At 54.7% G+C, this 14997-nt stretch overlaps 2 protein-coding genes across 3 annotated transcripts in view; both read right to left on the reverse strand.

Moving 5' to 3' along the window:
- Window positions 1-2211, reverse strand: part of WBP1L (WW domain binding protein 1 like) — a 60071-nt gene extending 57860 nt beyond the window's left edge. The window contains exon 1 of one of the 2 annotated variants that reach the window (XR_005885045.1): window positions 1996-2151. Coding sequence is in view for 1 of the 2 variants with exons in the window: in XM_040992193.1 (XP_040848127.1) it covers window positions 1996-2085 (90 nt within the window). In the remaining variant the exon portion in view is untranslated. Of the gene's footprint in view, window positions 1-1995 lie in introns of both variants that reach the window. The other variant, XM_040992193.1, reaches the window with a different exon arrangement.
- Window positions 2212-5832: 3621 nt separating this feature from the next.
- On the reverse strand, window positions 5833-13853 carry SFXN2 (sideroflexin 2). The gene is made up of 11 exons (XM_040991794.1): window positions 13699-13853; window positions 13356-13526; window positions 12607-12705; window positions 11931-12006; window positions 11598-11683; window positions 10387-10447; window positions 9969-10035; window positions 9692-9741; window positions 9416-9465; window positions 7738-7785; window positions 5833-6964 (listed from the first exon to the last, which is right to left on the reverse strand). The coding sequence occupies exons 1-11, from the start codon at window positions 13845-13847 to the stop codon at window positions 6865-6867; spliced, it is 957 nt and encodes a 318-aa protein (XP_040847728.1). The 5' UTR covers window positions 13848-13853; the 3' UTR covers window positions 5833-6864.
- Between the last annotated feature and the right edge of the window lie 1144 nt (window positions 13854-14997).

Genomic DNA, 14997 nt, shown 5'->3' on the forward strand with positions numbered 1-14997 from the left:
CATAAAAATGAAAACAGTACTGGTAGGTGTTACAGTGCAGAGGACCCTTACAAACATCATGCCGGGCCTGACACGCTGGCCTAGTGGCTAAAGTCCTCACCTTGAACGCGCCAGGATCCCATACGGATGCCGGTTCTAACTCCGGCAACCCTGCTTCCCATCCAGCTTCCTGCTTGTGGTCTGGGAAAGAGGTCCAGGGCAGCCCAAAGCCTTGGGACCCTGCGTCTATGTGGGAAACCTGGAAGAGGCTACAGTCTCCTGGCTTCGGATTGACGCAGCCCCGGCATTATGGCCATTTGGGGAGTGAATCATTGGACAGAAGATCTTCCTCTCCTTCTCTCCTCTTCTCTCTATACAGATATATATATGTATCTGACTTTACACTTAAATTCAATAAATCTTAGGCCCAGTGCGGTGGCCTAACAGCTAAAAGTCCTCGCCTTATGTGCACCGGGATCCCATATGGGTACCGGTTCATTTCCTGGTAGCCCCGCTTCCCATCAAGCTCCCTGATTATGGCCTGGGAAAGCAGTCAAAGACAGCCCAAAGTCTTGGGACCCTGCACTCATGTGGGAGACCCAGAAGAGGCTCCTGGCTCCTGGCTTCGGACCCGCTCATCTCCAACCACTGCAGCCATGTGGGGAGTGAAACATTGGATGGAAGATCTTTCTCTACGTCTCTCCTCCTTTTTGTATATCAGCCTTTCCGATAAGATCTAAATTTTTTTTAATTTAAATAAATCTTCAACAATCAAAAAAAAAAAGCATTATGCCAAGTTCAAGAAGACAGACACAAAAGACTACACACGAGCATCATAAGATTCCATTTGTGTGAAATATCCATAGTAAGTACATTCATATAAACAGAAGACAGACTGGTGGCTGCCAGGCCTAGGAACGGGGGAGACAAGGTGACCAGTATCTAATAGGGATGGAGTGTTCTTTCAGGGAGATGAGAGTGGTTTGGTACTACATAGGGGTGATGGCTGTACTGCTCAATTGTTCACTTTAAAATGGCTGATTCTAACAAATTTCAACTCATTAGAAATTTGTTTTATACAGAGGATACTGAGGATATTGATGTGCAAAACCACTTGTATAAATGAAAAAGCGGCATTCAACCCCTGGGGACAAGGGTATTGTGTCCTGTTTCTGCTCTTGAACACCCACTAAGTTGTGCTGACCCTGCCACTGTGCTGTGTATGTGCAGACTGGAAAGGGACAAGAAAATGAAGAAAACAGAAGAGTCACGCTTTGCCAGTACCAGGGAAAGAGGGGTGGGTCCCCCTACTGTACCCCACCCAACTTGGCACCAGGAGGTAACACTCCCATGAGGGTTTCGAAATGCCAGCCCAAACTGTGCCTGGACACAGAACAAGTTACTAAACCAGAAAAGCTGGGGTACTCCATTTGCTGCCAGCACCAGCATCAGAACTCCCTCTGCTCAAAAGGACTGAGCAGGTTCAGATCAGCATCCTTGCCTTGTCTTCCCAGGGGTGCCAGGCTAACAGCATGAGCCCTCCTCCTGGGGGCTCCCACCTGCCTCCAACAACCTGCCACCAAAGGTGCCTGGACTCACACAGGGCAAATGGGATCAAGCCGAAACACACGTGGTCCTCTGTCGAGCCTCCCAGGCCCTCCGCCACCTACCCCCCAGCAGCTTGCTAGCCCACGGCCCGGCCACCTCGGCCACTTGCTCCACCGTGCGGGGGACACCAGGGAGCCCGAGAGACGCCAGTTCCACACCACCACCCGCTCACCAGGGGCCCTCATCTAACTGCCACATCTCAAAGGCTCCTCGCTCGCTTTGGCAACGTGTCTCTGGTCCCTTAGTAACACCAGATGCCTGACAGGTATCGCTCTGCTAGACGCCGACGCCCCCTCAGAGCCCGGCCCTCGTGGGACCCCCCTCTATTAACACTCCTTCAGACCTCTCCAGCCAGGCCTCGACGATTCCCAGGCCCCCAGGTGGACCCGGACGCCCCCTCCCCCTTACCTGCGGGGGTTCAGCCCTGGCTGACAGGGGGCTGGGCAGCGCCTGGAGGAGCAGGAGCGCCATTCCACCCACGAGCCGCCTCCTCTCCATCCCCCTCCTGCTCCTGCTCCTCCGCCACGGCGCCGCCACCGCCTCCCTCCTCCTTCTCCCCTCTCCTTCTCTTTCCTCTTCTTCCTTCTTCCCTTCTTTTCCTGTTTCACTCTCCCCTCCCGCTTCCGGCTCCATTCCATCCCGCCCCCACGCCAAGCACCCGCCCAACCACGAGGAAAGGGTTTCCAGCTGCAGCGCTTCATTGGCCCGTACTCCTCGCCCATTGAGCAGAACAGCTGTCGATCAAACGGAAGCCCCGCCCTCCCACGGGGAAGACCCGAAACAACCAACCAATGAAAAGTGGGAGGAACCAGGGCCATCTTGCGTGCTGCGAGGTAGTGTAAAATTCGTCCCACCTCACACAGTCTGGTGGAATTGGCTTCGGTAGGTGATGGGGCCACCTAGGAAGGGTGTTGTGAAGTGTGTGTTGGAATGCACCCATGTTGAGTGTGGCGGAAATAGTAGGTTTCCCCGGTTAAACACAAAAACAGGTATGCTCAATTTAAAGGTTAGTCATGTTTAGAAAGGAGACGGACGCTCCTAAAGAGAAAAACGAATTGCAGTCTAGGTCTCTTTCGATGTCTTGTTTTGAAGCACAGCCACTCTTCCCTTGTCAAAAACTGTCCAAGCACCTGCTAAGGTTCACTTGGATTCCTTATAATACCTGCACGTGTGTGGAGGGTCTTGTCGCCTCTAGTTTCAGCAACACAATTCTATTCACTGTCCCCTAAGTTCTGAAGTCCACCCTCCCGTCCCGCTTTCATTCCACACGTATATCTTCGCACTGAACGCAAATGGCTTCCGGGTCGCTCTGTGGTGAGACCTGCTCTTCTCTCTCAAATCCGTCCCATATGCCAAAACAGGCCCAAGGAAAACAAGCATTAAACACATCAACTGCCTGCAGACTGTATCACCCAAACGTCTCAGTAACCTCAATGGTTCTGCAATCTGGCCCCCACCTGCTTGTATCCTCCCATATTTTCTCACACTTTCCTCTCACAGTGAACAAACAAGATGCCCCAAAGGTTTACATACACCCCACACACAATTAGTTTCCCCTCTTCAGACTCCTAGTTCCAACCCCTGTTTCTTCCGGAGTCTCACAACACTCACCACATGGTGTATCTAATCAGTAATGTCTGTCCACCTGATTGCAGGCTTTCTTAGGCACTGTGTGCTTTACTCTTTTTTTTTAGAATTTAAAAACTCAGGACCAGCGCAATGGCTCAATTGGATAATCCTCCCCCTTGGAGCATCCGGATTTCCACATGGGTGCCAGTTTGTGTCCCAGCTTCTCCACTTCCCATCTAGCTCCCTGCTTGTGGCCTAGAAAAGCAGTGGAAGACGGCCCAAAGCTTTGGGACCTGCACCCGCGTGGGAGACAGGAGGAGGCTGGCTTTGGATCAGCTCAGCTCCGGCCATGGCGGCCACTTGGGGAGTGAACAAGCAGATCCTTCTGAATCTCCTCCTGTCAATCTGCCTTTCCAATAAAAATAACCTTCAAGTGATCTTAGCCAAAAGGCTGAGAAGTGATCCAATTAAAAATCTTAAAATAATAATAATAATTTAAATCCATAACATCCTACACAGAAAACTTAGCCAATATTGGAAAAATGAAGGTCCATGGCAGAGAACCCAGCTGTCTCTAGCAATCAAATCCTCCCAAACACTGGATAAAAAGATTTACAGTCTGACCAACTATAGCCCATAATTGAGGCCAGAGGGAGCTGTCCTTGACTTACATGTGGGTAAGAAAATAAATAAAAGGAACCCATTATGTCCCAGTCTGACAATGACCATGGCTTTGCCTCTAGAGCCTACATTCCCAAGCAATGCAAAAAGGTGGTAAGTATTTTTGTCAGTCTCTAGTTTCTTGAAAATTCATTTGTCCCACAAGTCACATTCCCTTGGTGTAGAAATAAAAGATTAAGGGAGCAGTGTTGTGACATCACACATTATACCACTGCCTGTGATGCTGGCATCCCAAATGTGCCCTGAATCCCAGCTGCTCCACTTCTGATCCAGCTCCCTGCTAATGGCATGGAAAAGCAGCAGAAGATGACTCAGGTTTTTGGCACTCTGCACCCACATGAGACCTAGAAGAAGTTCCTGATTCCTGGCTTTGGTCTGACTCAGCACCGGCCATTGTGGTCATTTGGGGAGTGAACCAAATGAACGGAAAAATCACTGTCTCTCCTTCTCTCTGTAAATCTGCCTTTCAAATAAATAAATCCTTAAAAAAAGATGATATTTTGAATTTATTTATTTGAAACGCAGTTACAGAGAAAGAAAGACAGAATGTTAGGTTTTAAAATGCACTTTAAGTTCTTATTGTTGACATTGTTTCGCACAGCTAATTCCCGCAGCCAAGTCCTCTTTTCACGATTCGTTTACCACAAGCCAAAATCCCAGACACGATGCGGTATTAGGAGGTCCTTTACTCCAACGCGGTCGGAACAGGAGCAGGGGTGCAGGGGAGGGAACAGGAAGGGACAAGTCTCCTGCCATGGTGGCAGGATGGGGGCTGCCTGGGCAAGGGAAAGGGGCAGGATGGAGGGGACAGGGGGAGAAAGGAAAAAGAAGGGAGGGGCTGTGTGGGCTGTGTGACGGCCCCAGGAACTGGTGATCAAGATTATCTGAGCCATAGGTAGGTGGGTGGGGACTAGGGAAGAGGGCTTAGAGATTGGGGAGTGGGATTCTCAGGTAAGGCACCAAGTTACATCTGATTGGTGGATAACTGAACGGTGCAAATTTCATGAGCTGTGGGAAAGGAGAAGCAGGAAATGGTGCAGGGTCCGAGGTAGGATGTTGAATCCTCACACAGACACAAAAACCTTCCATCCACTGGTTCACTCCCCAATGGCTGCAACAGCCAGGGCTGGGACAGGCTGAAGCCAGAAGCCTCTTCCAGGTCTCCTGCACGTGTGGCAGGGGCCCAAGCTCTGACCCTTGAACCGTCTCCCACTGCTTTTCCAAGCTCAGTATTAAGGAGCAGGATCAAAAGTAGAGCAGCCAGGGCTCAAATTGGAGTCCATATGGGATGTCCACATTGAAGGCAGTGGCTTAACCTGCGCTACCACAAGACCAACCCCATTTGCTAACTTTTTTTTAAAGGCAGAGGAGAGTAGAGTTTGTAGCCAGGATCTTGTCATCAAGAAGGAGGCCCCTTCCTGTGGGAGCAGAACTCCAAGTGTGGTCTATAAACCCAAAAAATCAGCACCAGGAAATAGGACAGCACATCCTCAGGCCCTCCCCCACTCCCAAGACCTCCCCCCATCCTCCCAGTGTGGGGCAGGTACCCTGGCAGCCAGCCCTGAACCCCTCCTGTTTTAACAGGTCCTGGATGATGCTGATGTATGTTTGTAGAGTTGCCACTCGGGGACAGCATGCACTTCTTGTGAAAAGGCCACACCATAAACACCATAAGCTTTGCGTGTCCCATCCAGGAGGCCTGAACCAGTTCCTGGTCTGGTTTTGTTTTTCCAGCCCTTTAAAGACATACACACACCTGTGCACAAAAGTAGATGGCAGACACTGGCCCTGGGCTGCGGAGGGCCAAATTCTGGCTCCAGGGTAATTCATGCAGCTCCCATTCTGGGAAGCTTCCAGACAGTTGCCTGCAGGCAGCAGAGGTTCCCCCGGCAGACACTGAGTGTGCTCTTGAGGAGCCAATGCCAAAACCAGCTCCTGATCCCCCCCACCACTCCCAGGCTTCATTAACTTGGTCTCCTAGGCAACTTGCCATACTCTTTCAGGCAATTTATTCAGGTCACAGTGATGTCCTTGGAACAGAGTCACCAAATCCGACCAGACCAGACACACGTCCTTAGACCCCAGGTAGGCCCTAGCAGGTCAGTGGCTACGCCTGCTGGGCGGTCTGGCGGGCTCTTTGGTCCCAGTGGATTTCCTCTTCGAGGTGTCCAAGTAAAACTTCCCCTTCCCCACCAAGCCACACCAGTCTTTCTTTGGTCCTCACCCTAATGGGTTGAGGAAGGGAGGCAAGCAGGAAATGAGCCCTATTAAAATGTGTGATTAATGCTTACCTACATCCTTTCCACTCACAGTGAGTGGCTTTATCTTTGTTAAACAGAGCTAGGAGACCGGGGAGAAAGACAACCTCCACCTGCGACAGAAACTAGCCCGCCCGGGGAAAAGATTCAGACATGATTTGGAGGCGGCACAAAGTCAGCCTCAACAGACAGGGAACTTTGTGTCCCTTGTGAACACAGTAACCCCTGGGTGCCTGCCAGGGTCAAGGTCAGCAGCATCCCCCCCACCCCCAGTGGTGTTCTGGTCACAGGTGACAGGGAACAGCATGGGGTGAGTGCAAGGGCCCGGGGGTGGGGGAGATACAGACTCCTTCCGCAGCGCTTCTGCATCTGGCCTGGAGTAACGGCATGGGCCAGGGGTCTCTGCTTAGGAGAGAACAAGGAAGAAAGGGCAAAGGAGAAACGAGAGGCGTTCTCTGGGTCCCAAGGGCTGTTCCCCAGGTCCTCAGGCCTTCCCCATGGTTCCCTGAGTGTCTGTTACAGGCACCAGCAGCTTCCCTGAGAGGGCCGCCCCATTGGGCTCCAGGGGGCCAGGGTGAGGCGGAAGCAGGATGGGGGCTTTGGTCCTTTCTTCCCTTGTCATCCCCTAGAGCCAGGTGCCAGCAGGGGTTGTTCTCCTGCGCACCCACCCACCCCACCCCCCCCAGAGTAGAGATGACACAGGTACCCAGTGGCTAAGGCAGAGCTGGTGAATACGGGCTTAGGCTGGTCCTGGCTGGCGTAGGGGCATTTAGAGACCCTTGTTGAAGTAGACATAAGGCACGTGCTGTCCGTGCTTGGCGCGGATGGTGTCTCGGAGCTCTGGCTCCAGATAGGAAGCTGAGAGTTCACTGGGAAGAGATCATGAAGAGGATTACAAACACGCTGTCTGCGACAAGCAGCCAGTTATCCTGGGATCGAGTCCTATCCAGATGCCACCTCCAAGGAGGCCTTCCTGATTTTTACAACCAGGATGATTTCCAGGCCTCCGTCTACCTCCATATGCTACCGCTACTTCTCAGGCCTGACCTCCATCCTCTCTGGCTCACACTGCCATCCTTCCCACCAGATGAGAAGGAGCCAGCAGATGTCTGGCAGACGACCACACAGCTAGCATTGAACTGCAGTACGGAGACAGCAGAGGCTGAACAAGCTGCACCTGACCGCCCCTCTCCATTCCAGGCAAGGAGCCAGGCCTCCTCTCCCTCTCCTTCCCCCATCCCAATGAGGACACACAGGGGAAGAGGTGAAGTTCAAGTTGCCAACCCCCTGGCAAACCTAAGTCAGAATCTATATCAGTTCCCTTATTGGACTTTAGAAACCAGCTACAGCTAGGGAGAGCTGCCCACTAACCCAGCTGGCAGGGACAGGAAGTCTCCTATAGATAGCACAGCTTCTCTCCAAGACAACTCTTGCTCTCCGACTCCCTGCCCCCATGGCTTCCCCTGGCCCATGGAGAGGTTTCTGTTGGTCCCTCCCCAGATGAAGAGGCCCACAGTGTAGGTTGATGGGAACCTGGCCTTGGACAAGCGCCGCCCCGGCTGCACCCTCCCTCTTCTCTCTGGACAAGCAGGCAGGCCGATCCAGCGTTCTATAAAGCAAGGGAGGCATGATGGGCTCGTACCATTCCTGGGGGAAGAGCCCACACGCCACTGGCACCATGAAGATGAGGCTGCAAAGGAAGAGAAACCAAAGTATTCGGGCACATTCCCTCCTGGCCCCTAAGCCCCCGCCCCCAGGCTCCCCAGGGAAGGAGAGCTGCCCATACCCCTGGCCTGCCCTCCCAGCTGGCCCTGTGGTCCTCCTCCTCCAATGCCTCCCCTGTTCCCAGAGTGTCAGGAAACTTCTTGGTAGGGGGACAAAACTGGAACCCCTTCCGTCCTCCCACCCCAGCCCACACCCCATGTCCTGTGTCCCAGCAGATGAAGAAGAGAATCAAGCTGAGGGGCAGAACATGAGCTTCCACAGGTGTGTGGCAAGGCAAGGAGCGACGTGTGCATTCCTAGGCCCAGCTTGGCAGTTGCTGGCCACCCACGCTGCTGGCACACTCCGAGGAGTGGAGCCTGAGCACCTTCTCTGAGCACCCACAAATGGCCAGGGGAGCTTGGAAGTCTGCTTTGCAGACTCAATAGGGCTGGGGTAGAGCTCGACAGTCATTATTTCTAGAAAATTCTCAGGACCGTGGTGAGGCTGCCATGCCTCACAAGATCTGGGACTCAGACAGACCTGCCTTTGTATCCCAGTTCTGCCACCCGCGAGCTGTGTGCAACCTTGTGCAAACAGCCTCTGAGCCAGCCAGGAAAGAACAGCAGTGCCTGCTGGGCAGGGGAACGGCAGGACTCATGGGTAACACCTGGAAGGCAGCGGTCCAGGTAATGACTCAGTCAGCACCAGGCAATCTGCAGAAGCTGGGACGGGTGATGTGAGCCTATCAGAGGCCAGATCTCACCTCCAGCAGCTACCAGCAGCCAGAGCCCCTTGGGCACGTTCTGTTCTTTCTTCACCTAAGCCTGAGTTCCTTCGTTTGTGAAAGGAGATGGAAAGAGTATATATGTGTCTCTAGGGCTGACACTGCTGAGTGAAGTGACAGAGGTGAGCCTTAACTCAAGGCCAGCCCAGGGTCAGCTCTGTGGCCTCCCGAGGTGTGATTAAAGCCAGCACCCGTCCTGTCACTAGGCTGACAGGACGGCCCTTGTGGCTTCTTCCTCCTGCGCAGGGCTGGTGCCTGGTCCCTTCCCTATAACGCTGCTGTAGCTTAGTTGTAAGAGGGGCAGGAGACCACTGGTTCCCCCTGAATGTGTGTACACAGCCTTGCCAGCCTTCCCCAAAGATGATGCAGAGCCCTGTACATGGGCCATGGGAATTCTGAGCTTGGTCACTTCAAAAATGAGTTATGTTGTAAAACTTACTAGAGAGAGTGGGGGGAGAGGAAGAGGGGTGGGGAGAAAGAGATCTGTATCCATTGGTTCGTTCTGCCAATGTCCACAATAGCCTAGGCTGGAAGGCCTAAGCTCAACGGGAGTCTCCCACATGGGTGGCAGGGACCCAATTCCTTGAGCACACAGCACTGCCTCCCAGGGACTGCACCAGCAAGAGGCTGGAGTCAGGGGCTGGAGCAGGGTACAGAGCCCAGTACTCGGATATGGGATGTGAGCATCTTCGCCACGAGGTTAAATGCTCACGCCTAAGCCAGGCCACTCTTAAGAGCCAGGCAAGGGAGCGCACACTCTCCACTGTACAAGAAGACAGATCGTGGGTTCCCAGCCACCACAGACCCCAAGCCATTGCCACCCAGTACTCACAAGCACCCGGCCAGCAGCACCTGCAGCGGGGCATGCAGGACCTTGACTTTCTGTACAGAAACAAGAGAGACACATTCTGGACTTGCCTACCCCTAGGGGAACCCACACCTGCCCACCCCACCACAGAGCAGCAGGACAGAGGAACCCAGGCGGGGGGGATCCCTGGGAGCTGCTTGAAGATCATGAGGCTGGCGGCAGGGCAGGGAGGGTCAGGCGTAGGGGTGGCTGGGGCGGGGGCTCCTGGCAGGGGCACTGCAAGACAGAAAACCCACATACCTTCATGAAATGCAGTTTCTCCAGTCTTTCCATGGCAACTGGCAACAAGACTGGAAGAGAACATAGCCGCCGGGGAAGCCTGGGGGTGCCCCCCAGCCCATCCCCCCTCTCCTGGAGGCGCAACAGGAACTGACACCTCAGGAAGTCCTTGTCACGTGGGACGAGAGTGGGAGAGTGCGGAAGCATGGCCGCCCCCAAGCCCCAGCGCAGTGCGTGTCATGCACCCCTGGAAGCAGTTTCTCCACCCACACCGGGACGGAAGGGCTTCCCATCTTACTCATGCCAGGGGCAGCCATGGCAATCCGGGAAATCACCACCTGGCTGATGCCCACTGCCGCGGCTCTCTGAGGACAGGAGGGAGGGAGTTGTCAGAAACTACTCATCTACTGCGCCCTGGCTGCACTGCAAGGGGGGTCAGTGACAAGGTCAGGGCCAAGTATGAGCCAGCAAAGGCAATGTGAGGGACACTCACAAGACCCTCACCCACCCAGCCAGGTCTACCATGGCTTTAGGGCGAGGTCCTAACAGACCTATTGTAAACAGACAACTATAAGGTAAGATTGAAGGGCAGTCACGGAGGGGACAGAGGGGAGGTGGGTTCTGCCCCTGGGCCTGGGCCTGCTCTGCTCACTCGGAGCGGTCAGGGTCTGAGCCGGAACCCCCTTCTCCTGGGCCAGGGGAAGACGTCCACTCACCCTGGAAAAGCCAAGCTCATTGTGGTTCTTGTCCTTCACAGAGATGCCCTGGATGAGTTCCCTAAACACAGACAGAAGGTACTGGGTGTGGGGAATGTGGTGCCAGAAGCCTGCCAGCCACGTGACTCACAGCAGCCCAAAGCCAGGGCTCCGGAGCACAGGAAGCCGCCGCCTCCCGCAGCCTGGCGCGTTGACCTTCCTTCTGCCCTCCAGTGGCAGCTATCTCAGAAGCGATCTAGGCCAGTGGTGAGAGGGAGCTGGCCCCTGGCCCAGGCTGCCTGGGTACTTCCTGGATGCACACTCATGTGTGTGTGTGTGTGAACCGGAGCACGGCCCTTCCCCCTCCTAGGGCCTCAGTCTCCCTTGCTGCCAAGAGAGGATAATCCCAGTACCCTCTCCCTAGGATCTGGTGAGGATCAGATGCAGTGATGGCTGCAGAACAGCCAGCGGGGCCACGTGACACAACCAGCACTCCACAACAATGGCTCCCCTACTGCTACACACAGGCCAGGTCTCGATGTACTGCACTGAGGCCAGGGTGATGGTGGCTGGGCCACGTTCACCACTGCAGCAGGCAGGGAAAGGAGACAGGATGAAATGTACACCCATCTGGGCTTGGTGGCAGGCTTTCTGGGAGGGCTACTGGGACCCAGTCCATCACAGCCATCCCAAGCAAACGAGGGCATACCGACCCCAGGGTGGTGTTTGCCATGTCCCAGGTGCCGTTCTCAGGCCTTATGGAGGTTGCATGGCTGTAGCTTCCTACCTTCTACACCTTCTCTGATTGGGAAACAAGCACTGGGAGACATGCATTGCTCCTCCACTTTCCTGCTGCAAAGCTTAGCACTAGCTGCCTGCAACCCGCCTGCCCTGGCTCCCTTCAAGGCATCTTGGCTCTGGGCCATCTTCAGCTGCCTGGCTCTGGTCCACTCTCCCCTCTGTAAGCCAGTGGCTCCAGGGCCTAGGACACAGGTGGAATTCACAGTTTGACCCCAATTTCACTGGAAGGGCTACTTGGTCTCCTGGGCTGCCCACTGTTAGGGGAAAGGATACCTAGGACATCACATGCCACCCCCTTCCCATCCAGGGGCAGTGTCTCAGGAGCTCAGCCAGCAGCCTCATTCCCCCAAACCATACCCTTGGCCTTGGTCCCGTGCCCTTTCCCTGCTAGCCTTGTGGCGTGCAGGGGAAAAGGGGGTCTCTGTACTCACTGCTGTCGCATCATGGGGATGTTGACACAGTTGGCAGCTGCCACAGCGGCAAAGGGCACCCAACGGCTCACCAAGGGCGGGGCTCTCTGTGAGGTATGGAGCAAGGATAACAGGAGGGGTTCAAGCTCTCGGGACACTGGAGGGGACTCAGAGACTAGAAACCATGCAAGGAAACAACACCACTGCTCCTGCACCTGGAAATCCAGTCTGCAAGGCCCAAACTTACAAAGGCCTGGGAGGGAAGGACCCAACCCAGGACAGCACCCTGACACCTTCCCCTAGACTCTGCTGCCCCCATGTGGTCACCTGGCGCACAACAGCCCTGGACCCTACCTTGGTCAATGAGTTCATGCCCACTGCAGTGGCCACAGCTGTGGTTGTCGCTGTAAAGTAGGCGAGGGCCATCTGCCTAGCGGAAGAGAGAGGTGCTTAGGAGTGAAGAGCTCTGTTTGCCAAAGTGAGGCCAAGGAAGGAGGCTTCAGGCCTGAAAACCACAGGATCTGCCCCAGCCACTTCTGGGCCCCTCTCCCCTTGACTCACAATGCCTCCACCCCCTTGGCCCTCCCAGACCTTCAACACACCCAGCTCTTCCCTGTTCCAGAGCCTGCACAGTCTGTCACAACTCCCTGCCCGGAGCCCCCTCCCCAGACTCAGTCCTTCTGTCCCTCAGCTGCCTTTCTCCTACTCTCGGTCCTGTCACCTTGTATCTGTCCGCAACAGCAGAGACCCTTGTTCCCACCAGGTCTACTGTACTTGTTTTCTTAAGAGACAATACAAACCCCCTCCAGAACGGGGACCCCGTCAGCACCCAGAGTGCGCCTAGCACCTAACAGGAAGTATTTGTGGAAAGGAGGAATGCACAGGTTCTGAATGGGTCTAGAAGCCACTTGCCAAGTGAGCCTGACAAAACACTCCCAGACCCTCCCAGAAAGGGGTGACTTGGTCCCCTGCCAGCTCTGCAGGGCTGCTCCTAGGAAGCAGGACGATGGACCCCGCCTGGGCCCCCTACCTGAGTGACGTGGGGCACGCGGCGTTCCTGTTGGTGTAGTTGACTAAGGCATTGAAGGACTGGTTCACCCACTGCCAGAAGATCACTGCTGGCATTGTCCTGGCAGGAAGCGAGGCCGGGAGGAAGAGGAGGATGTCGCCTCCTGCCCCTCTGGGATATCCCTCCTCCCATCTATGGCAAAAACCCTGCTGCGCAACAGACCAATTCCCCCCTGGAACCTTCTGGACGGTGTCCCAGCCATTCCAGAGACAGAAGTCTTCATCCGGTCTTCCCTGCTCCCCCAAGCATGACAAAAACCATTCACTGTTTGGACCCCCCAGCAGAACTGGGAGCTCCTGGCTGGGGGAGTCTAGCATGTGCCCCTTCAACACCTGGTCCAAGATGCAGCTTGATAAATGACCCATTGTGTACATGGGTGGGAGGAGGCTGGGCGCAGGGGTGCCACACAGCCAGCTGCTGAGGAAAAGGGCTTTGCTTCTATTTGGATGTTACTGATTAAACTTTTCAATTTGGTTGTGGGAGAAGCATTGTTTGAGGTGACAGACAGCCAATCTGTTGTGCACTATCATGTGAACTTGGACAAGTTTCTCAGCGTTTCACGTATGAAATGGACATGACAGAGGCACATCCGTGTCAGTCGGCTGGGGAGGTGGGGTGGGCGAGAGGTGGCAACACCTGCCAAGAACTGACACCTGACACCTGGTAAGCTCCCTGGCTGCCCCTTCTGCAGCCTGGCTCCCCCGGCCCACCTGTAGAACTGCAGCATGAAGCCGGTGATGATCATGCCGCCAGGCACCTGGAAGGACATCCGCCCGATGACGTTCATCCTCTCCCCGGTGTCAGGGTGGAAGGCAGAGTCGTACAGTTTCTTGGCATACAGCAGCTGCTCCACTTGGGTGCCTGGGGGCGTGGCCCCCATCCTGCCACCCGGGTAGGTAAGTATTCAATTACCACCGCCTAACCCCCGGCCAGCTGCCTCCCGCCCTTCCAGAGATCTCTGCCCATCCCTTCAGCTGCAGTGAGAGCCCCCTCCCTGGAGGATCCCATCGATGCCACCTACCACCGTGCCCCTCCTCTTCCCTGCCCACTCACCTGCTCTTCTCCACCATGACCTTGGCCCAGTCCAGCTCCTGCTCTGGCACAAAGACAGTGCGGGGGTCCGTGATGTTGAAGAAGTGTTTCACCCTTCCTAGGAACGTGCGCTGGTCCCAACGGGGTGTGTCGATATTAAAGCCGGCCATTGTGCTTGCCCTCAAGGCTCTGGATGGAAGGGACAGAGAAAGGGGGAGGCTTCCACTTCTGCACCCCAGCTAAAAGCCTTCTCACCCCCACTGCCATGGGCTGCCTACTTCCCCAGCCAGTGGGCATCTCCTGCCACAGCTAGGAGGAATGCCGCAGGAAATGGGCACCAAACTGAGCAGGGGGTGTCTGGAGTGCCTGCTGTTGACCAGGGCCGTGGGAGAGAGTAGGAGGAGCTTCCCAAGGCTGTCGGAGGGGAGCGCTGAGCCTAAGTGGGTACAAGAGCAACTGTACGTGCTATAGGCCCCTCCCCAGTACCAGGAGACATTGGGAAATACAGCAGGAGGGCAGTGTTGAGGCACAGCACACCAAGCTGCAGCTCGGGACGCTGACATCCCACATTTGAGCACCGGTTCACATCCTGGGCTGCTCCACTTCCGATCCAGTACCTTGCTAATGTGCCTGAGAAAACAGTGGGAGTTGGCCCTGGTGGGCCCCAGCCACCCAGGTGGGAGACCTGGACAGAGATCCTGGTTCCTGACTGCTGTAACCATTTGGGGAGTGAACCAGTAGATGGAGGATCCCTCTCTCCCCCGATCCCTCTTGCTCTACCTTTCAACTGAATAAATACATATTTTTGAAAATGAGTAAGTAAAAATATTCAGAACCCATTCTTTAAAAAAATATTTTTTATTGGAAAGTAATATTTACAGAGAGAAGAGATAGAGAAAGTTCCTCCATCCACTGGTTCACTCCCGAAATGGCTGCCAAAGCCCAGAGCTGAGCTGCTCCAAAGCCAGAAGCCAGGAGCTTCTTCCAGGTCTCCCACACGGGTGCAGGGTCCCAAGGCTTTGGGCCATTCTCCACTGCCTTCCCAGGCCACAAGCAGGGAGCTGGATGGGAAGTGGAGCGGCTGGAATATGAACCAACACCCATATGGGATCCCGGTGCATGCAAAGTAAAAATTTAGCCACTAAAGGCTATTGTGCCGGGACCCACTTTCTTCTTCTTCTTCTTCTTTTTTTAAAGATGTATTTTATTTTTCATTACAAAGTCAGATACACACAGAGAAGGATATACAGAGAGGAAGATCTTCTGTCCAATGATTCACTCCCCAAGTGACCACTACGGCCAGTGCTATGCCAATCTGAA

The sequence above is a fragment of the Ochotona curzoniae genome, unplaced genomic scaffold (assembly GCF_017591425.1).
Source record: "Ochotona curzoniae isolate NIBS_2020 unplaced genomic scaffold, NIBS_Ocur_1.0 contig_66, whole genome shotgun sequence".
In the NCBI taxonomy this organism is placed as follows: domain Eukaryota; kingdom Metazoa; phylum Chordata; class Mammalia; order Lagomorpha; family Ochotonidae; genus Ochotona; species Ochotona curzoniae.

Excerpts from the sequence above, each read along its gene's own strand:
- SFXN2 (XM_040991794.1), bottom strand. The coding sequence starts at position 13,847 with ATGGCCGGCTTTAATATCGACACACCCCGTTGGGACCAGCGCACGTTC. Across the intron at positions 12,007-12,606 it reads GCGTGCCCCACGTCACTCAG|GCAGATGGCCCTCGCCTACT; the intron begins GTAGGGGGCCCA and ends CTCTTCCGCTAG. Across the intron at positions 9,742-9,968 it reads CATGGCTGCCCCTGGCATGA|TCTTGTTGCCAGTTGCCATG; the intron begins GTAAGATGGGAA and ends GTTCTCTTCCAG.